The sequence below is a fragment of the Panthera pardus genome, unplaced genomic scaffold (assembly GCF_024362965.1).
Source record: "Panthera pardus isolate Hobbes unplaced genomic scaffold, ASM2436296v1 HiC_scaffold_16, whole genome shotgun sequence".
In the NCBI taxonomy this organism is placed as follows: domain Eukaryota; kingdom Metazoa; phylum Chordata; class Mammalia; order Carnivora; family Felidae; genus Panthera; species Panthera pardus.
The window spans coordinates 122003197-122026404 of NW_026526721.1; the positions used below are offsets into that span (position 1 = coordinate 122003197).

The 23208-nt window shown below is 43.1% G+C and overlaps 1 protein-coding gene across 2 annotated transcripts in view; it reads right to left on the reverse strand.

Annotated features, from left to right (window-relative positions):
* Positions 1 to 23208, reverse strand: part of CLSTN2 (calsyntenin 2) — a 603527-nt gene that overhangs the window by 150913 nt on the left and 429406 nt on the right. Inside the window, exon 1 of one of the 2 annotated variants that reach the window (XM_019438012.2) lies at positions 6586 to 6908. The exons of the other annotated variant lie outside the window; for it this stretch is intronic. Within the exon in view, the coding sequence (XP_019293557.2) occupies positions 6586 to 6589 (4 nt within the window). The 5' untranslated portion in view covers positions 6590 to 6908. Of the gene's footprint in view, positions 1 to 6585; positions 6909 to 23208 lie in introns of those variants that run through there. 2 annotated transcript variants of the gene reach the window in all.

Sequence of the window (23208 nt, forward strand, 5' to 3'; positions counted from 1 at the left end):
TATGGAGAATTTCTCACAAATGATTTTCTATTTGATAACATATTGAAATGATAATGTTAGATATTTTGGGTTGCATACCACATTATTGAAATCAATTTCATCTGTTTCTTTTTATTCATTTAATGTGGCCAGTAGAAAAGAAATAATTATGTATGTGGCTGGAATTACATTTCTGTTGGACAGGATTGCTCTGCCTAATTAATAGTATACATCATGAAGGCTAATTTTCCCATAGAAATAAACATAAAGTAGAGAGGAGGCATTCTATAATAACTGTAGAACTGTTCTGCTTCAATGCTGATTTTTATTTCTCAGCATTATTCCTAATATTTAGAGTAATGCTCCCTCTTAAAACAACTGCCCATTTGGCTTTCTTCAGGTGATTAAGCCAAATTTAGCTCAAGTTCCTGAAGTGCTGTCAGGCTTTTAATTAGCATGGCCTCTTAAAACTTTGGATGGCTTTTATTATAAAACAGAAAATTCTTTGAAGTTTTAATGACACTGCATCCTTAAATAATCACACATTGATCACTTGTAGAAATTCAGATGTAGGCACTAACAAATGGCTTTTGTGAATTATCATCTAAGGTTGAATGGCAATAGGATTTGAGTTTATAATTCACTTAGTCACCAAAATTAAAAAGGTATAATCCTTTAAAAATAAAGTTTTATTTTCATAACATAAATTTAATAATCTTACATTGGTACTTTATCAACAGTAAAATAATAATCTTATAAAAGAATAATTATATATTGCATGTTGGGTCATATTATGTCAATATTCTTATACTTTTCTAATTAGAATATTAAAATTCACACAAAACGTAATACACTGTGTTTATTTCCCTGAAACTGGGAGGACAGCAAACTTGGGTTGTGAAAGGTACAAATAAAGTGACCTAAGGAGTTCTGCTTCTGATGTGCATAGGCTTCTAACACACGACCCTCTCACAATACCCTTAACCCTGGAAAAATAGCTCCCCACTCCCAAAGACCTGAAGCCTGGGGAGTGACAGATTTTGGAGAGGAGCAGAAAAAGCTACTAAAAATGGGTGAGTTCTCTGATTTTTAATAATTCTTAAAAACGGTGATAAAATTCACATGACATAAAATCTATCATCTTAACCACTTTTGGGTGTATAGTTCAGTATTACTAAGTGCATTCAAGAGTTTTCTCTTTGCTCCCTTGCCCTGAGGGCGGTCACAGTCCTTGTGGAACAAGGGGCTAAAACTCTGATTTCTATCAGATGAGTGGGCCATCTTTCTGGCCAGATGAACGGCACTGCTGGAAGGTGAGGGAGGACTCTTGGAGAGGAGCCAGCCAGGGAAGGGACAGCCCAAACTGTGTTTCAAATACCCAAGTCTCTGGCCGGCCCCAGAACTGTGCATGTGGGGGACAGACTGAAAGCCGTCTGCATTGAGATCTGAACTACTGTCCATACGAGGCAAGAGAGAATTTATAGTTTGAACTGAAGTAAGTGAATTGAATTGCCTGTTAAAACAAAACGTCAACCGTTTTGAAGGAATCCGACAATCCAGTGGCATCTTGGCCCAATGTGCAAAATATCCAGGATATAATCTAAACTTAATTGCCATATGAGGAGTCAGGAAAATGTGACCCTTTCCCGAGGGAAAAGACAACAGGGCCCAACCCCAAGATAGCTCAGCTATTTGTATTTTCAAACAAGTATATTATTTATTCTTATAAGTATGCTCAAGGCTATAAAAGAAAATATGCTTAGAATGAAGGAAAAGATATAAATCTCATCAGACAAATGCAACATAGAAAAAGTAATCTAGTACAAATTCTATAATTAAAAGAGATAATATCTGGGATGCCTGGGTGGGTCAGTTGGCTAAGCATTTGACCCTTGATTTTGGCTGAGGTCATGATCTCATGACCAAGAGATCTGCTCTGGGTGTGGAACCTGCTTGAGAGTCTCTCTTTTTCTCCCCCTCTGCCCCCTCCCACTCACACATGCTCTCTCAAAAATAAATAAATAAATAAATAAATAAATAAATAAATAAAGTAATATTTGAAATAAATTACTCACTGAATGGACTTGATAGAATAGGTAAGTGAATGTGTGATAAATCAATATAAAAGTATCCAATTTGAAGAAAAGAGAAAATAAAGACTGCAAGGAAAGAAACAGAGCTTTGATGACCTGTAAGAAATCTGAAGTAGAAAGAGAAAAAATATTGAAGAAAAATGTAACCTCAGGGACCTATGGGTTGATATCAAAAAGTCTTACATAATAAGTCATTGGAGTCCCAGAAAGAGAAGAGAGGGAGAATGAGGCAAAAATAATATTCAAACAAACAATGGCTGAGACCTTTCCAATTTTGGTGAAAGACATGTATTTACATGTTCAAAAAGCCAATAAATCCCAAGGGAAATAAAGATGAATGAAACTATACCTATCTACCATAAATCTGAAGATAAAGAGAAAGCAGCCACAGAAAAACTGGCATTAAATACATGTGAATGACTGCACACTGATCAGAAACCATGGAAGCTATAGGACCACTGTGTTTAAGGGAATAAAAGAAAAAAAATCTATTAGCCCATAATTCTAGAACAAGAAAAATGGCCTTCAAGAAAGAAGGTGGAGTGAAGACATTTTAGTTCATCTCCACCAGACTGGTCTGTAAGAAATGTTAAAGGAATTTTTTTTTTTACTAGCAAAAGAGAAATGATATTAGGAAAACATGAGTCTTCAGGGATAAAGGAAGATCATCAAGAAATGTAAGTATCTAGGTAAGTCTAAGAAACTATTTTTCTCCTCCTATTTCTTTAAAATATATACATGATTGTTTAAAGCAAAATTATAACATTGTGTGTGTTGCTTATAATACATATAATTATAACACACACAAGCACTATAGCATAAAAGATGGCAAGAGAGAGGTGGTAAATGTATCTATATGGCTGCAGCGTTTCTGCAGTTTGTACAAAGTGGTAAAATACCAATTCTAGGAAGCCTGTGAAAATTTATAGATCTATACAGAGAGCAAGTAACCACTAAAAATAAAGGAAAAGAGGTATAGCTAAAAGTCAGTGATAAACCAAAGTGGAATTCTAAGAATATTTAAAGAATCCCAAAGAAGGCAGGAAAGAAGCAACAACAGAGAAACAAGTATGGGAGGTTAAACAGGTAACAGATAATGAAATGGTATATCTGAATCCAACCACATCAAGAATTACATGAAACATTCCAATAAGAAGGCAGAGATTACCGGAATAAAAATGTAAGCAATAACTATATGGTGCTGTCTACAAGAGATGCACTCTAGGTATAAAAACACAAATAGGCTAAAAGGAGTAGGTAGGAAAGATATCTGATACAATGGTAAGCACAGGAAGGCAGGAGGTGATTAATTAATATCAGATGAAACTGATGTCGAACAAATGTTGCCAAAGAAGGGCATTTCATAATTACAAATGGAAGAGATAACTATTATAAAAGCACATGCATCTAATTACAGAGCCTCAAAACATGAAGCAAAAATGGACAAACTTAAAGGAAGAAATAGACAATTCTGCAATCATAGGAAAATTTTAGTAATTGATAGAATAAGAACACAAAAAAACAATCAATAAACTCACAGGTAACGTAACCAATGCTATCAACCGCTTTGTCCTAACTGATATTTATAGACCATTACGTCCAGCTGTAGAATGCACACTCATTTCAACCTCACATGTCATGTTCACAAAGACCATGTATAGGCCATAAAATGACCCAATGAATTTAAAAGCTGAAATCCTAGAGTATGTTCTCTGACCATAATGGAACTAAATTGGAAATCAATAACATTTAACTATATGCAATCTAAAGAAAGCCCAGATATTTGGAAATTAAACAATACACATTTAAATAATCCATGCAAAAGAAGAATTGAAAGAGAAATAATTAAAACTCAAAATATTACAAATCAAACATATTAAAATTTGTGAAATGCTGTTAAATTGGTGCTTAAACACTGATAGATTTAAATGTATCTATTACAAAAGAAGAAAGAGCTAAAATCAAGAAGGTCCTAAAAGTGTAAAGCAAATCCAAAGTGAGTTAAGGAAAAAAACCCCTGTTGATTATTATCATATTTAAATCACATATTAGATCATTTAAAATTTTTTTGTAGAAGATCTTCCCACAAGGAAACTCCAGGCCCAGATGGTTTCTTTGGTTTCTATCACGCATCCAAAGAAGAAAAACACTAATCATATATCATTTTGTTTTTAAGAAATAGAGGAGGAGGGAACGCTTTCTCCTTTTCAGAGGCTGGCATTACCCTAATACCAAAAACTGGCATAGACACTACAAGTGAAGAAAATTACAGACCCCTGTCTATCATGAACATAAACACAAAAATCCTCAACAATGTATTAGTAAATTTAATCCATCTCTATAAAAAGGATTATGACTAAGTAGAATTTAACCCAGAAACCCAAGTTTCGGTCAATGTAATTTACCATACTAACAGGAGAAAGGAGAAAAACCATATGGTCCCTTCAATAGATGTAAAAAAAAAAAAAATTTGCCAAAATTCAAAATGCATACCCAGTAAAATCTCCCAGTAAACTACAAATAGAAGAGGAGTTGTTCAAACTGATAAGGGGCACCTGTGATAAATTTACAGCTAACATCATACTAATGGTGAAATATTAGATCCTTCCTTCCCAAGGTAAGGAACAAGGCAGGAAGCCTGTCCTCACCACTTGATAGTTCTTGAGTGCATATTATGTGCCAGATACTGTGCCGGTGGCTTTAGAGAAGAAACCCTTTGTGCAAGGACCAAATTTCCTCCCATTACAGAGATGAGTATGTTGGCACACAGGGAGGGGAGACTTGCCCAGTGTCATAACGTAATCGTAAGCCACGATTTAACTTCTGATCTCCCGGACTTCAGAGCATGCCTCTTCATCACAACTCTTTTCTCAGTAGCATGGCGATGATTATTAAAGGGAGCTAGACGCAGAGTAGAAGCTTCTGGGTCTGGCTTCTTCACACTTTCCCCTCTCAAAGGCCGAGGGGCAAAAACCATGGCCTGTGCTTGTCGGGCCGGAGCCTGGCAGACGCAGCAGGCTCACTGGTGTGTGGTCTCCAGGAGACGCAAAACAGCCCTGCCTGATTTATGTGCCTCCATCAAAGGCGCCATGCTGTCCATCAATAGGAATATTCAAATTATAATGGTATTTCGCTACTAAAAGGGAGTCTGATTGGCTCATTTTCATTATTTAGAGGCAGTTAATTAAAAGCCCAGCCAATATTTATTTTGCTCCTTTCACATCACCAGTGATTTCTGGCTGCTAGGCTTTCACAGCATTACAGTTTTATGACTTGACACGGCTTATAGCGGGTTTCTTATGGTTGTGTCTCCCATTACTTTAATTTCAAGCATGGCATTAAAGTGCTGTAAGATTTCAGCCATTACTGGTAAGTGTGAACCCATCGTGGCACCCATCTTTATGAAAGAACAGACTTTACGGGATCATACTCCAGGGAATGGACCCAGGTTCCTTCTACAGGGAGAGTATGAGGGTTCAGCTTTTGAGCAGGTGAAAGATCGACCCCAACTGTTCTACTGGCCAGTAGCAGGTAACCTTAATGTGAGGCCCATTCAGATATTTCATTATCTCCTAATGATCGAGAAGGAGTTACTATGCCCCAAAATGGCCCATTTCAACTGGTGACATTTCCAAGAAAGCTAATGTTTTATTTCTCAAGAATCATGCTAATTTTGCAATTCACTCTATAAACTATCTAAATACAATATGACATTAACATTGTTTACCTTTGCATCTTTGAATAGAATTAACTCTACAAGAAAATGTATCATGTTTATCTGGTGATTCCATACCTGCTTCAGGCAGAGAGAAGCCTTGCTTTGAAACTGTTGCTTGAAGGTTAACTTAACAAGGAGCCAACTGGTGATTAATACTCAAGGTTTATAATCTGTAAATTAAGGAGGAACTAAAAACAGTCTCTTTTTTAGAGCCAAAACAGGCTCTTTGCCGTTTACCTGTAAACAGAAACCCGTGGAAACAGAAAGGCTTGCAAGCTGCCCAAATGAGAGATTAGTAAGTAGCTGTTACTGCCATTTGCAGTCTTTGTTGCCAAAAAAATGAGGGGTGCCCGGGTGACTCAGTTGGTTAAGTATCTGACTCTTGATTTTGGCTCAAGTCATGGTCTCCCGGTCATGGGATGGAGCCCTGTGTAGGGCTTCATGCTAAGCATGCCAATCCTGCTTGGGATTCTCTCTCTCCCCGTCTCTCTGCCCCACCCCCTCTCACTCATGCTCTCTCTCAAAAGAAAGACAAAAAGAAATAGCCATCCTAGCTGCTCTTGGCCAACTAACGAAGAACACTTCTTTGTATCAGGAGAACTCCTATAGAAGCTTCAAAACCCAGTTTAAGCATTACCTCTTTTGAGGAGCCTGTGCGGGCTTCTCAGGCTGAGATAGCAGCTCTCCCATGCCTCATGCTTCCCTGGCTCCCTGCACATTTCGTCCTGCATTGTCAATTGTGTCCACACATATTTTTTCCTTTTAGAGGTCCCAGAGGCAAGAATCTGTACTTACTCATCTCCTTGACTTTACTGCCCAGTTTAAGGCCTGGCTTAATAGAGGTGCTCAGGGAATTCTTGCTGGATGTCAAAGAAATAAAGTCTCAATCAATTCAAAGGAGTGTGGTATGATGGTTAATACCAGAGTCTTGGTATCAGAAATGACTTGTCTTCAAGTATGAGCTCCGACTTCCCTAACTCTGCGATCATTGGCCAAAATGCATTAACTTCTCTAAAGTTCAGTCTCATTGTCCATTAAATGTGAACAAAAACAGAACCCACTATCTTGGGCTATTATGAAGTTTAAAATCAACAAGTTTAAAATCAGCAGGCTGGCACAGAGAAAGGGCACAGTAATTGCTAACTCAGTGGTAGCTCCTCGTGCTGAAGCTGACACTCATTTTCTCCTGATTGCGACCTCGCAAGAGAGAAAGAGCCTCTGAGAGGGTCACCAGGTGGTGTCAGAAAGATTCCAGCAAGGCCATCACTAAGACTCTGCTTCCAGGTTTCTCTTTGCCAGCGCTCACACCCCACCTCCTTCAAGCAGCCTCATTTGCAGGTCTGTTTAGCCCCTGTCCCAGACCCCCCGCTTGCTTCTGGGGCCCTGAACGGTGAGCCCCTGCGGTGGACAGCTGTTCCAAGTACCAGGGATCCTCTCATGTCTGCCCGCCTCCCTGTACTTATCTTTGTAACTTACTTCTTCTGAGCTGATTCCACTGCTCTGTCCTTCCCCAGTTCGCCACGGACACTCTCACGCTGCCTGCATGATCTCCCCAATGATCCTGCTGTCAGGGCGTAGTCACCCCATTTGGCAGATGCGTCATCTGAGGAATAGAGCAACTGAATGCCTTATTCACACCGGGATCCGGCCCCACGTTTTCCCAGTCCTGGTACTCAAACTCTACGCCAAGCCACCTCCTTGTATAGCAAAGCCTCTGGAATCGATGAACAACCTGCAGGTACACAAGACCTCATATTTCCACTCCCTGACAAGTTTTGCCCATAATCCATATGCTGTGCTGAAGTTCCCAAATGTTCAGGTGGGGAACCCCAAAGGGGCAGAGGCATATTTTAAATGTTTAATTCAAATTAAGGCTGGTGTCAGGAAAATCCATATTTTGAGCCACAGAAGAAAGAGAAATGGCAGCCCAATCAATATTACAGAAGTATATGGACTCTTTTACTGTTCTATCAATTCCTGGAGCTAATAAGTCAGCATCTCAGGGGACAGCTTCGGAGTTTAAAACAAAAGTTCAGAGGCCGCTGCCTGTCAGGCATGATTCCAGCTTTCGTTCTGATCAAGGTGAGTAGGAGATGAAGGGCCTTCTCACACATGGCCCAGACGACCCCCGGGCACCTCTCATCAACACCGGGACGGCTTGGCTGATAACAAGCACCTCCGCCGTGGCCGGCTAATTCTTCATCTCCTTGTCATCAATACTGCCGGCAAAGCCCCCACAGAAGGCACGCAGATTAAAATGTTAAATCAAATCCAGAAGAGAAATTTGAAAATCAATTTTAGGTTCCCGAAGAAAAGGCCAGGGAGGATAATTAAGACTCGTAACTCCCAGGTTCAGCTGCTTTATTTTCTAATTCTGGAGCAAAATAAAACGATTATTTTCCAAGGAATCGGCTGGAAGAAGAATGCAATGGTAGAGCAGCCTCCGTGACTGAGAACCAGGGTGGCCAAGATGCTCCCAGTTCACGGACATGCACTCCAGCGAGCCACCCTATCAGCCTACGGACTTGGGACGCTCTCTCATTTTCTTTTCAGGTACCTTTTTTTTCCCCCTTGGCAACAGAAAGCCAATGCAAATGTGAAAGGTTGGCTGCTTCCAAGTTTACAGTAAATAAGTTGAAAGAGCTGTAGATTACCCAGAGCTGTAGCTCCCCGATGTCAGGAGCTAATGCATTCTCAATGTAACCCATTTGCAGCAGAGCCAAACTCTGCTTTGACATTTTCCTTCGCTGCACACGGATATTTGTATTATTGGTGCTTTGCTCTTGCTCTCATTTGCCTATTGTGATTCACACGGACCAGCAATGCTAATAGGATGCTTCATTTCCTCCGTGGGCCAGTGCAGGATAAATCACAGCTTCGTGATCCATTTCACCGTACGGTAAATACCCTTATGCTGCTGCTTACTTTCCATGCAAAACATACGTGAATGCAGTTCACTTTTAAGCTACCCACAAATGCAAAGAGAGAGAGAATTCCTCCCTCTCTCAGTAGGGGGTATTTGTAGAAGACCTAGAAGAATTTAATTCCCTGGCTCCCGGCGAAGGTCACATAATTATGTCATCCCCAGTGAGCTCCAGAATTTGGCATACCCCAGAAGAGGAAAATTGACAGAAGGAGTCATTTTTGCAGCTCCCCGGAATTATTAATGTCTCTACTGATTGGGAAGTCTGCACTTCATGTTTCTACACAAATTTATCGGCAGTAGTTTTTCAGTTTTTCATCTTGCTTCAGCTTCCCGAATGGTATTTGGCTTAGAACTTCCATGACAAGCTTGGAGTTCAACTACTTCTATCTTTTGTTACTTGTATTCTCCCGGTCAATCACACTTCATGCATGGGATATTAGGAATCACGAATGCACACCTATTCCATACTGGACACTGCAGAGGAGGCAAAAGGAATGGGACTCCATCACTGTCCTGTAAGCTGCTATCTCCTTAGGAAGAGGAGCTGGGTGTACAGGGAACCCGAGGGCTTTAGACCAGAGAAGAAAGATTCAGAGCTCTTATGCCAATATTTCTCAACCTCAGGTTTTCAAGGATCACCTTCGTGATTTTGGCTAGAGTTGAGGAAGACTTGTGATATTTTTACTTCATAATTTTAACCAGATTTGATTGTTTCTACTTCAAATAATTTCTAAAGAAGACTTTATTGCTATTGTTTGGAAAACAACACAAGCAGCCACAAAGAGAGAAAGCACTGTTTATGCATTATTTCTAGTATGACGGCTTTACCCTCACAGTGAGGAAATAGACATGTGTCCATTTCATTAAAATGGAGTAGGATGAGTACAACAGAGAGAAGAGGGGAGGGAGCAATTAATCAACTGTAGGGGTAAGGGAAGGCTTTCTAGAGGAGGAGATTCCTAAACTGGGCTAGAAGGATAACTAGGAGTTCATTAGGAAGACCAGAAAACCCTCCATACTCCATTGTGGTCTTACTTGTGTCTAGAACCAGCTGCAGTGTCTTGCTGTTAATTTACCTGCTGTTGTCTCTGTAACATGCAGAGACAGCACCTTACTGATTATCCAACATGGACATCAAAATCTATTTGCACCAACACTTTTCAAACTGCTTAGGCTGTTGCAGACATGCTCTGATCATTCCTCTTGTGAAACAACTCTAAAATGTTGCCTGTTTTCACATGCAGCATCTCTCATATGCTTTGATTATTGTGATTTATTTTAAGGTTTATTTATTTAAATGGTTATTTATTTTTGAGAGAGAGAGAGAGCACAAAATGGGAGGGGGGTGGGCACAGAGAGATGGGCACAGGGGGAAGACACAGTATCTGAAGCAGGGTCCAGACTCTGAGCTATCAGCACAGAGCCCGATGCAGCTTGAACTCACAAACTGAGATAATGATCTGAGCCAAAGTCAGACACTTAACTGACTAAGCCATTCAAGTGCCCTTATTTAATTAATTTGAGAGAGAGAGAGAGAGAGAGAGAGAGAGAGAGAGAGAGAGATATGAATGAGTGGGGGAGGGGCAGAGAGAGGAGAGAGAGAGAATCTCAAGCAGGCTCCATGCTCTGTGCTAAGCCTGACACAGGCTCAATCCCATGACCTTGAGATCATGACCTGAGCTGAATTCAAGAATCAGACTCAACTGACTGAGCCACCTGGGTGCCCTGTTGTGATTTATTTTAAAAACCACACCGCGGCTACTCTCCTTCCCCCAGGTTGTGATTCTCTGCTACGGTCAGAAGCCCAGCCTCTCTAGCTTGCCAAGAACTTGCCGTGAACTAAAGGGCACTGACCTCAGGAATGCCTGGAGATTTGGTTGTGGTGACAACCCTGAGCTGAAGAATCTATTCGCTGGTCACCTGGTAGGGGATAATCCCCCAAAGCCTTTTGCTTGGGTTTCCCTCATTTCTCCCCTTGGGGGGAACACAATCATTTCACTGTTCTCACAGAGCATGTGTGAAGTAGGCTTGAAAACATGGAGTTTATGCCAAGGATAGCAGCCTCTGGTGTTTCCTCTTGGTGCAACACCATGTGTTTGTAGAACGTAGGTTTTTAGTAGGGTTATCCTATTAACCTGAGCCCCCAAGGAATGAGGCAGAGCACAGACCACAGACACAAAGGTAGTGGTGGCTGCAGGGGTGCTTGTCAATTTCCACGAAAATGAACTAACTTCTTTCACAAATCGCATTGATTAAATATCACTCGGTTGAAAGTAGAAGCTATGAGTCATTCATTTTCCCCAAATGATCAGCTTCTCTCAGTCTTATGAGGCCACATCTCGTCTGGGGAAACAGTGTCTTCTGTTTCCATCCATTGGATAACCACAAAATAGTCCCCAATACCTTCTCAGTGTGCAAGACCTTGGCTGGGTGGGAGGTAGTCCATGGAGAATAAAACTGACAGAGACCCTGCAGTCTGGGACCTGGTCTGATGGAAAACGGCAAATATAAATGACTAAACACAAGACTGAAGATATGGTTATAAGTTGGGTTAAATGTTAGGAAGGGAATAAACAGGAAAATAACTGGGGGAGGGGATAATGAGTGAGTAAAGAACGAAAAGAAATGAGATAAACTGGGGAATGGGGAAGGAGGGTGGAGGGTAGCTGCATAGTGTATTTTAGGTAGAAGAAACAACAGTGCGAAGGCCCTGAGGCAGAAGGGTACAAACTTCCACTTAGGGAACAGAAAGAGTCTGAACATGGTGGTGTCAGTGGCAGGAGAAGAGTTAGAGAGGTAGGAATGGACATATCATGTTTTTCCAATTCAAGGCTCTCTAGTCTGACCCCAAATTTATTCTTTGAGGACCCCTTCCTTCTTCCCTCCCTTCCTTTCGAGAGAGAAAGAGCACAAGCCAGGGAGAGGGAGAAAGAGAATCCTAAGTAGGCCTGGAGCCCTACGTGGAGCTTGATCTCATGACCATGAGATCATGACCTGAGCTGAAATCAAAAGGTGGTCATTTAAATGACAGAGCCACCCAGATGCCCCAGGACCCCTTGCTTTCTTATACCCAGCAGGACGCAGGGCAAATGTGGCCTATGTGAGGTTGTTTAAAAATGGCAAGCTCCAACTGTTGATTCTGCAAGCTTTGATACATCACTAGCCCTGTGTCTGGTCCTACGCTCTTCCTTGCTTGGACACCTAGTTGGTCATTCTGGGAGACCTCTGCTGACATGCTACCCTTGGACCCTCTACAGTGTGGAGCTAGCTAGAGGTGCAGGGTCAGCCCTGGTTGGCTCAGGCCAGACTCTCCCCTGAATGGAATGCCTATGTGGCCTGGAAGCAGTAGCTTCATAACAATGATGAGAAAAAATCATCTAAAATCAGCTAGGTGTCATGTTGCATGCTTTACACATATTATGTCCTATAGACCTTGCGATGACCTTGGAGTTAGGTGTTCTTTTTAACTTCCGTTTAACAGAGTAAGAGGTGGCCGAAGTTTGGAGAGGTTTTGTGATTACCAAGGTTATATACTTAGTGGGTGGCTGAGTCAGCCTTAGAAATCATTGTAGACTGAGCTGTGTATCCGCCTGCCCCCCCACAAAGACACCTTGAAGTCCTAACTTCAGAATGTGAGTTTATTTGGAAATAGGGTCTTTATAAAGGTAAGCGAGTTAAAATGACATCATTAGGGCGGGCTCTAATCCAATATGATGGTGTCCTTATAAAAAGGGGTTAATTTGGACACAGAGATAGCTATGCACAGAGGAAAGATGCTAACACAGAGCAGAAGGTGGCCATGTGACTGGGGAGATGCATCCACAAGCCAAGGAATGCCAAGGATGGCCAGCCAATGGCCCGGTTGACATCACGATTTCAGATTCTAGCCTCCAGGACAGTAAGACAACATATTTCTGTTGTTTTCAGCCACCCAGTTTGTGGCACTTTGTTATGGCAACCCTGGGGCACTAATATAGAAATCAAACCTGAGGCAGATAGACTCTTTCTGAGCTACAAATCCTGCGACCACATTTTCCCTCTGCTGCCATTGAAGTCCACCTTGGTCCTATGTGGGAGCCTTGGGGGCTGAAGAGGGAGAGAAGGTCTTGGAAGGAATGTCTGGTCCAGCCATGGAAGTTCTCATATCTGTGTCCCCTTCTGCTCCATTACTTCTGTGTGAGCAGATGTGGTTCTAGCATACAGGGAAGCTCCGAGCGTGCTTGTTAAGTACATGAGGAATTATGCATCAGAGTCGGCCACAGAGGCCTAGCCCGTGAGGCACAGACTGGGGGTATTTGTGGAGGGGTTGGGGTCGAGAGTTTACTGCAGATGCTTAACTAGGTTTCCTGCCTCTGCCCAGATTTTCTCAGGAGGAAAGAAACTACTCTTTGTCAGTGTTTCTAAAAGTTGGAGAAATTTCAGAATTAAAAAAAGAAATTCTTAAGTACTTCAATAAAAGGGCTATAAATATATCTGTTATTTCATTGTTATGTGCTGTCCCTTGAGGGAGCCAATCTGATAAGCATTCCAATTTACAACTGGCTGGACAAGGCTTGGAACACACATGGATATGTCGTTTGGCCATCTCAGGAAACAGGGCCAGGCCGTGGTGAGGGCCCTGCTCCCCCTCCAGCAGGGATCCCCCACAGGGGCTGATTTTGGCGGGCTTGCCTGGCTCTCTGACAGGCATGCACTCCCAGCTGCCCCTCACAAACATTTCTGGCTGTCCCCAAAGCCCAGCATTGTCAGAGTGGGCTCAGTGGTCAGTCACACACACCGCTGTCAGGCGGGGTGATTGAACGGGCCCCAGATGGCTCTGATTCCAACAGCAATAGGCCTGGCAGTGCCTGAAATCCCACCACTAGAGTCTATCTGGGCTTGGATCATCCATGCTGGCATTTCCTGATGTTACTTTTGTTTCATTTTCCATTTTTATCTTTATGTGCAGTAGATAAAATTTAGAAATATAAAAAAGTTAAAAAAAAAGAATGATAATCCTACCTCTGGGAAGCAATCAAAAGTAACTTTTAGGCATATTTGCTTCCAATTTTCTTCCAGTGCACTTTTTTTAAATAGCGGAGATCATGTTTTATGTACAATTCTGTGTCTTACATCTCTGTTTCATATCATAAGAGTGTTTTCCTAGCTCATTAAAGACTCTTTGCAAGCACTACTTTAATGGCTACATACTATTCCATTCTATGGATATAGCTATCATATATGATTGGATCCAAGTGATTGAAATGTAGGTTGTTTTGGGGTGGGGGCAAAGGAAGAGGGGAAGAGAGAGAATCTTAAGCAGGCTCCAGCCCAGTGCAGAGCCTGACACAGGGCTTGAGATCAAGCTTTGAGCTGAAACCAAGAGTTGGATGCTTAACCAACTGAGCCACCCAGGAGCCCTGTCATATATAGTTTTAAATATTGGCAAATTATGATGAATTCTTGGAAGTGGAAATACTAAGTCAAAGGGCATAGATATTTTAAAGTTCTTGTTGTGTTTTGCTCTTTTACTTAAGATGCAGCTTCCTGCTTCTCCCTCCTCACCAGGAGGACACATTTTATCATTAATGCTCCTCTGCCCTAATGACAGCCTCCCAGGACATGGAGAAGCCTTCCCAATTGTGGTGTGGACCCTGGCTGAATGACTATCCAATGACCCCCGGCAAGTTTCAGCCAAAAAGCTACTCTGAAGAGTCATTGTTGCCTCCTTCCCACTCCTGGCAACCTCCACATGACCTTGACCTCCCTGGGATCAGTCCCCATTGACACTCTGGGAGTGCATCCTTCTCAATATGGTCCTGGGACTGTCTGCTTGTTTTTGGGCCAGGCTGGTGCCCAAGACTATGAGCAAGAAACAGCAGGCTCCTGCTTGCTAAATGAGATGATCTCAGCTCCTGTTGGCAGACACCCAGTAGCAACTAAAGGGGAAAAGTGACCCATCATTGCTTCTTCCTTCCCCCAGAATGTGGCAGCCCTTTGGGGATTTTCAATTAGCACCTCACTCTCCAGGCAGCAGGGTGGGAATAGAATGGAGTGGGGCAGAATATGCTCACAGGGGAAACCTAGCTGCTAAGCTAATGTGGACAGTCAACATTGACCACTGAAGACTGCAGGCCTCAAGTGCATTTCAGCAGGTAGCAGGCTCAGGCTGTGATTTAAATCACAGTGATGGTGGCAGGAAGGCCAGGAGGGGAAAGCCATCTATAAATGAGCATCTAGTATACATCAAACACTAAATGTGGCATTTCATGTATATTAGCATCCCTAATGTTGTCTACACTCCTGAAAGCTAGCTATTTTACCAAATTTTAGAGAAAAATAAGTTGGAGTTCAAAGAAGTTACATGACTCACCTAAGGCCACAGAGCCAGTAAGCGACCCTCAGGCTTCAGACACAATCTGTCTGCTTCCTACACTGATGCTCCTTTTAGGTACTAGTGTCTAACGAAGCTTCTCCTGGTGGACTCTCAAGGCCTCCCTGCTGCTTCTTCCACAGCCAGGTTCAAATGTACAACAGGGTCCTCATGCCAGTGAACAAAGTCTAGGTCCCAGGTCTCTAGCAGACAGATTATATAGCCCCAAAAACAGATAAACAGAATTACTGCATTTCCAGTCCCACCTTTCCTAGTTCTAGCAGAGAGCTCTTAGTCTTTGGACAGAATCCATTAAGTCAGGAGGTTGTAGGCACTGGCTTTATACAGCTTGAGTGTGTAAAGTGCCTGGAACATAACACATATGAGCAGATATTAGTTCCCTTTTCCCATTAGGGTCAGATGGCTTTGCGGTTCACTCATCAAATATTTACTAAGCATCTACTATATGACATCCAGAGTACTTCCTATATAGGTCTGCTACCAGGAGAAGGAATTAGGGAGCACTCACAGCAGCAAGAGATGTTCTTTCCCATAAGTCCAACTGGCAGGAATGTTGTTCCTTTTGGCTTTAAGAATTCATCAAGAAATGATGATAAAACATTCCTAAACCCAGTTCACAGATCTTTCATTATGTCTTTTCCCAAGGAGTCTCATGAGTATGCTACAAATAACCTGGTGGCTTATTTCAATTAAACTGAGACATTGCTCTCTTGTTGGCACATTTTGCCAAGTGTTCTGGGGTTGCACAGTCTGGATTTACAGGACACCTCCTCATAGAGACTGTAAAGAATGTGATATGAAAAACCAACTTTGTTGCAACATTTAAAAGCAAAATCCAGGTAGGATTTGCCTCTTGGGAAGGGGATTTGGAATTTTGGCCAGTTGTCTACTAGATAATTCAGCTAAGTATTTTTAAACTCGTTAGTTGAATATGTAGTTGAAGAAGGAAGAGATGGAGGGATGATGCATAAGGAAGGGGAATCTATGGGAGAAGGTTATGATGTTATCCCAGGATTATCTGGAAGGAGAAAAGCATCCAGCCTCCCTCCCATCCCTGCCCATCACTGCCCTTAGGTGGGGAAGCTGCCTGACAAAGTCTAGAAGTGAGTACTACTTGTTGCCATCCTGATGGCTAACACTGATGGGGGGGGGGCGGTGGTTAGGGTTGGAAGTGGAAAACTGAGCCAAGGTGAACTGCAAAATCAGATCCTCTCTTCCTGGTATTTGGCAGAGGTTAACAGAAGCTAGTCTGTTACATGGTAGTAGGTTCTGGACTGGAAGGCATGCAGACTGGAGCTTGGTGGTTAGGCTGGGTCCTGAGAAAGCAGACCTGCACTATTTGGAGAGGGTGCATGAACCAGAAGAGCAGAGAGAAAGAAACCAGCATCACCAGATTGGGAGACAGATGGAGAAGGCAGTTGCTGGTGATAATTTTCCATTTCTAATGAGCCTTGAATATCCTTATTACACTTCATTTCTTTGATATTTGTATTCTTCCAATAAGTCTTCGCTGTATGGAGTTAGCCTGAGTGGTCTGCTGCCTCTGGCCACTCGTGATGTCCTTTCTAAGACACTGGACAGCCCTCACAATCAGCTTCTGCACAACTCTGCTTCAAACTTGCTATTTTGTAATGAGAGAGCATAAAAGCCAACAAACAGTATGCTACCAACAAAAAGATGAATCAAGGCAAAAGTCATTAAAAAAAGCAGAAAAGGCAAATAACAAGGCTGAAATAAAAATGAACAACATAACAATAAAGCTCAAAATAAAAGTTGAGTATGATGAGAGAAGTAGATAAAATATGAGCCACGGATAAAAGTAAAAGTGAGATCAAAGAAAGCCATTAAATTGTCGTCAGCTGAGAACAATTAAAATACAAGAAACAAAGAACAAAGTGAATACTGAAAGAATATAATCTACAAACTATAAAACTGGGATAATCAGGCAATAAAACAAAATGGATAAGAAGATAGAGCTCATCTGGTCCTGGGGCATATGCCAAAGGGTGGAGTTTCTAAGAGCGAAGACTGTCAGGGCCTTTGTGCTGGGGCACAGGCCTCCCACCACTTTCTTCTCATAGCAAGGGGTCCCTGAGCAAATGTTCTCTGGAGACAGACCCCCAGCTGCTGGAGAGCGGGACATGCATCCTTGCCTCTTCCCTTTTTCCCTCTCTCCTTCAATGTGGGCCTCCTTCCCATGCCAGCCCCCTTGTTTAATGCACCAGAGTGAGATCACAGCCAGATCAGCTGCTCTTCCTCAGCCCCTCCACTACATTCTGTGAACAGCAAAGAGCAGTGCCCATACATATAGTCCATTAGGGAGTCCAAGTGTCAAGATCTAGCACCATACCCTGCCTGCTAGATGGAGAAAGGGAGGCAGAAGGCTAACGGCCTTGTCTGTCTGAAATTCTGCAAAATGCATACAAGTTTTGGGTTGGGCTGATATGGCCAGAGGAAATCACTGGGTCAAGAGAGTTGTTTGTGAGCACCTGACCTCCTCCTTCCAACCCTCGCCAGGGTACTGAAAAGGGTCCAACGGCCAACATCAGTCAGGCAATATTGAGATATACTGTGATGCTATCAAAGAGCTCCTTGTATACCAAGGAGACAGGCATGCTATTATGAAAAAGTACTGATTGCATTTATTTATGGGTTATTGGATCACTTAGGCTTTCCATTTCTTCTTGAATCAATTTAGGAAGCTGTATTTTTAGAAATTTGTTTATGTCAGTTAAATTTTCAAATGTACTGCATAGTCATTTATAATACCACTTTATTAACACTTATCATATGATGTTCTCTTCTGTCATTCCTACTACAGGTTATGTCTTCTTTTTTCTTCACTTGGTCATCCTTAACAGAGCTTTATCAGTTTTATTAGTATTTTCAAAGAACTAGCAAATGCAAAGAATAGAAATTAATGAAATAGAATAGAGACGTACAATAGAAAGACTCTTTAGGGCAAAAATGATACCTATAAAAATTAGCTAACAAAACAAGAGAGGAAGGCTAATGTTACAAGGATATTTTGTACTAAGTCCTACCAGAGGCCACTCTAGGCCACTAAAGACACACTAGGCATAATGTGAAATTTCAGTTAGGTTGTAAAGAATGGCAATATTTGCATTGTCTGGGAGTGGGTGGTTGGGTGGGTGGAGTCCTGAGCAAAGGAGCAGAACAGACAGGTTGATCAACTTGGTTTTTGTCATAGGGTTTAAGGTCACAGAATTAAACAGTAAACAAGGGCCCCATCATAAAGGGCTGTGATGTGAAAGCCAGGGGGAAGGGTTTTATGTCACATCCTGGAGTTGGATGTGGCAGCTACTGAAGGTGCCTGGTAGATGATGGATGCTGTCCTGCAGGAGGACCTCTCTGCAGAGCAGCAGAGGGGAAAGCATCTGAAAATGAAGACTGTCAGGCAATGGGGGCGATTTGAACCCAGTGATGAGGGCCTGCAGCAGGAAGCCTACAGAGAAAACGGAGAAGGGTCTAGAGGCTGAGCAACCAGGAAAGGAAACGAACTGAGAGCACGTGACATGTCCAGTCCAGAAAGTTCTGGCAGGGATGAGTGGCCCATTTTCATGCTCCAACACTGACAGGGAGCCTCCAGCCTCTTTGCTCTGACCCCTTTCCCTCCTGCTGATTGGGAAGCCAGACTCCACCTTGCTTTTCAAAGACACGATTATGCTTTCCCGACTTTCCCACTGTTGAAGCCTCACATGTGATAGTGTATGTAGGTCAGAGTGATTGTTCCTTTGCCCTAAAATAGAGTTCTTTCTCTCTTGAGCCAACAGTACTGATTGCCAGTGCCCTGCGCACTTAGAGAGCTCTTTCCCCTAAAGACTCTCTCCACACCCTGGCTATGCAGCCCCATAGCCTGAACCAAGTGAAGAGGGAGAGATTTCTTCTGGCTCTTGCTGTTCCACGTGACAGCACATAAGAAAGCAGCACTCAGAATGGACCTTTTGTGGGAGCAGAGTGAAGCAGAAAGTCGATCGTTTTCCATTTGGAAATGTAGTTGTTAACACTGGGCACGTTTTTAATCCCTGGTGGTCACACAAGCAGTAGGGGAAAGAGGTCATATTTCCCTGATGGCTGAGCTGAGTTTCTCCCAAGAATAAGGAACAAGAGTCTTCAAAGTTCCAGTGAGATTCTCTCTCGTATTATCACTGTTGAAATAGTGTTATGACCATTTTTGCTAGAGTATGCTCTGCCATTTCTTAATGGACATTATACACGCAGTTCCCTTTATGGCCACCCATGTTTGGAAAATGATGACTTAACAATAGGTTTCTTAACTGCAATACTTCTCAGAGCCTTTAATATGCTAATTTATACTGTGCATTTCCAAGAGAACCAGTGATCCAGAGAGGATGCATTCTTGAACTACCTTATTGTAGAGCATCTCAGGCAACTAGAGCTTACAGTGTGCCTGTAGGGAAAATGGTCAAAAGGCCATCTCACCTCCATGTTGATGAGCCAGCCACCCATGCTCTGAGCGTTGTGTGTCTCTGTGAGGTGAGAGAGACTCACCTCTCTCACTTGCCTCTCCAACAGAATCTCATGGATGCAATGGGATTTTATTGCATCATAACTGGTGATACCAAGTGGCCTAAAGTTATCGTTGTCAGCAAAATGTGTTGTCTAAGGCCTCTCTATCGTTCCCTGCCTTCCCCTTCTTTTCTTTCCTACCAAGTACCCTTATGTTCCCTCTGACATAGTTATCCAAATGTCCTCTCATAAAAAGGGGGAGAATATTTCACACTAAGGCTGCTCACTGGTTACCCACCCATGAAGGCATTCTTCTATCCTCTCATTTAGTCATTCGGAAACAGTCAGTGCTGACTGTGCTGAGTAGAAGTGGGTTGTAGACCCTGCCCTGGAGAAGATCTCAAGTCCACTGAGAGAGACAGAGAACTAAAAATATAATTACTCTTGTGGGTGATAAGCTATGAAAGAAGGATGGACCAAGAGCTTTGACAGCAGATGAGGGACACCTCACGTGGTCCAAGAAGCATGCATTCGGAGATGGCTTCCAGAAGGAGGTGATACCTAACTGGGGAAGTGAGAAAAGGTGCTAGAGCAGAATAAAGGACATAGGCAGGGCTGGGAGAAGAGACACAGAGTGCTATGCTTGGGAGAAGACCATACAGCCCACCACAGCTGAAGAGAAGGATAACTTTAGAGAAGCGACAGGAGATGAGGCCATCAGGGAGGTGGGGACCAGATCAGGGATGTTCTTACGGAGCAAGGAGTGTGGATGTCATCCCGGAAATGAGGAGGAGCACTATGTCCTCATCCACTAGGAGTAAACTGAGTTCCTATTACTCTCTCCCTACTCTGGGATTTCTTAGGCTTGGGGCATCTCCAGCTGCTGCACTTCCTTCTCCAGATTCATCCTACGTCCTTGCAGTTACTCCTTCTCCACCCAGATCCCCCAATTACAAACCCTGTTGCCATGCAGGAGTTACTGGCTTGGTCTCTTCAGCCACCCAAGGCCCATCATGAAGCATCAATGTATTACAACACCTTCACATCCACCCAGGAAGGGAGAGATGGTGATTGCGGGTATGTCCCTAAGGTTAGGGTTAGGTGCAGACAGCACACCCACTTACTGGTGGTGACACCACTTAATGCGAAGCTCCCTGACCACAGATTTGATGAACACATGCTATTTGGCTATTATACCATAACTGGTTTGATGGGGAAACGCTGAAATTAATGAGTGTGTAGCCCTAGGCTGGTCCTATAACTTCTCTGAATTGCAGTTACTTAGCAAAGTATGAATAGAATTTTCTTCTCAGGCTTTCTTTAGCGGAAAGATGATGGACACTGAGGCTTTAGTCTGAGCTTAGACCAAACCCAACATGACCAGATATGGTGGCCAACTAGAGTGCAGGACCTCAGGGGCTGATTTGCATGAAGGGTCCAGGGGCAGCTACCTGGTGGCCTGAAGGAAAGCCAGTTACCTCAGCCTGTACCAGCTGGCATAAACAACAGAAAATTGTCTCACAGTTCTGGAAGCTAGAAGTCTAAGATCAAGGTGTTGGCATAGTTGTTTTTTCCCGAGGGGCATGAGGGAGGATATACTCATGCCTTTCTCCATGCTTCTGGAGGTTTGAAGGCATTGCCTTATCTCTGCCCTCACCTTCACATGACATTCTCTCTGCATACATCTGTGCCCCAATTTCCCCTTTTTATAAGGACATCAGTCATATTGAACTAGGGACCCACCCTACTCCAGTATGACTTCATCTTAACTAATTATATCTACAAAGGCCCTATTTGCACATAAGGTCACATTCTGAGGTACTGGAGGGTTAGGACTTGAGTGAATGAATTGGGCAGGGGGACACAATTTAACCCATAATAGGGAGGAATGTGGGATGACCCATTAAGTTCATATGGGACCCTCTGGGAACTGCAGAACTTTTTTGATGGTTTGCAGTCCAGTATTATGGGCAGCCAGAATATTATGAATAGGTATGTTCATAGTATGTTACTAGTGACTGGTGTGGAGGTCTCATCTGCATCAAAGATTGGTGAGGCTTGGGGAAACTCGCTTATGCACAAAAATGCTTGGCATGTGCCTGGCCTCAATACATGATAGTTCCTTGTCCCCCACCCCCTAATGCCCTGTGCCCCAGCTGACCATGGTTTCTCCTTAATCCTCTGAAGGCTGTTTGCAACAACCTTCCAAGACCATGTGTTCCAGGCCTAGCTGTCACTTATCTTCAAAGATTAACCTACATGCTGCCTCAGGTCCTGAACCCCTCCACTTCCCAAAGCCCTCTCAGATCCCAGTCTCCAGAGGTACCTGCTGGGACTTCTGGAAGGCAGCCTTACCTGGATCCCTTTATCTTTTAGCAGCTTCGGTGCCAGGGGAATTGCCAGTGAAATATGTTGCCTCTGAGAAGTGAGAAAATTTCTGCAGAAGGTGTTTGCCAGAAAGACAGCAAAAGGTGTTGTTTTCACTTAGCAGGTGTTTAAATTTTTATGAGACACAAACCTGTGGAAATCGCAAACTTTCAGATGGGTGTTTGATATCTAGAGTCCTAATGCTTTCCTGGCCAAGGCACTAGAGGTGGATGGGATGTGTGTGTTGGCTGTGGGTGAGGGGTGGTCCTGGGATTCTAATGGAAAACAGTAAGTCCTCATGGGTCTCACATGGTCCTTGCTGGGAGCTGGGTATTGACAAAAACTGTTGAGCTCCCAGAAGATGGTTCTTCATCCTTGAAATGTGATTTGCTCTTCTGTAAGCCCTGAATGGCGCTCTTTACTCAGCTGTGTGTACTTCCCACTTAGCTGGACTTCAGACCACCCAGGGTGAGGGCATGTTGAGTAAATAAAGTTCTCTCAGGCCAGGGGAATTATCTCGCCGTCTTCTCCTTCCTTCTTCAAACCTGACACAATAATCCTATTCTAGAACTACAAAATCAGCACCAAGCCTGGCCATAAGGTTTCCAGGACAATTCCTTTCCTCAATCCCTTTCTTTTTTCCTTCCACAAGTGTATACGGAACATATACTGTGTGGCTGGTTGGTGAAAGACACAGGATGAGCACAAAGCCATCTTGGGTCTTCAGTCTGGTGGGGCAGGTAGCACTCCCAAGCTTTCAACCCAGGACTGCACTTCAGTTCCATGATTACTGACCTTCAGCAGACAGCCTTCCTTGGGACAGTGGTCGACTGCTCATGAGAATCACCACACAGTTTTTACACATACTCGCACCAGGCCTCACCTGAGAGCAACTGAACTCGACTCTGGGGAGAGTGCATATCGTGCAATCTAACGCAGAGTGTAGGTGGAGAAGCCTGCCCCGGGACAGCCTAGGGCCTTAGATAATCTGTTCACACGTCCTATCCCCTGAAACCCATCTCGCTTTAGTACCCAAGACTGATAGGGGGTTGTTTCTAGGTAAAACATGGAAGCCAATTCTCTGTGAAGCAGGGGCCTCTCAGACTGCAGACATGACCCCACAACCCTATGAAAGTAATCCTTATCAATTCCCAGAACACACATGTAGTCTCACATTTTGTAGCTACCCATATGTAATATCAAATGGCCCCCAGAAACAACTTGCAGGGGACCACTATCTGCTTTGCATGGTGCTCCCCAT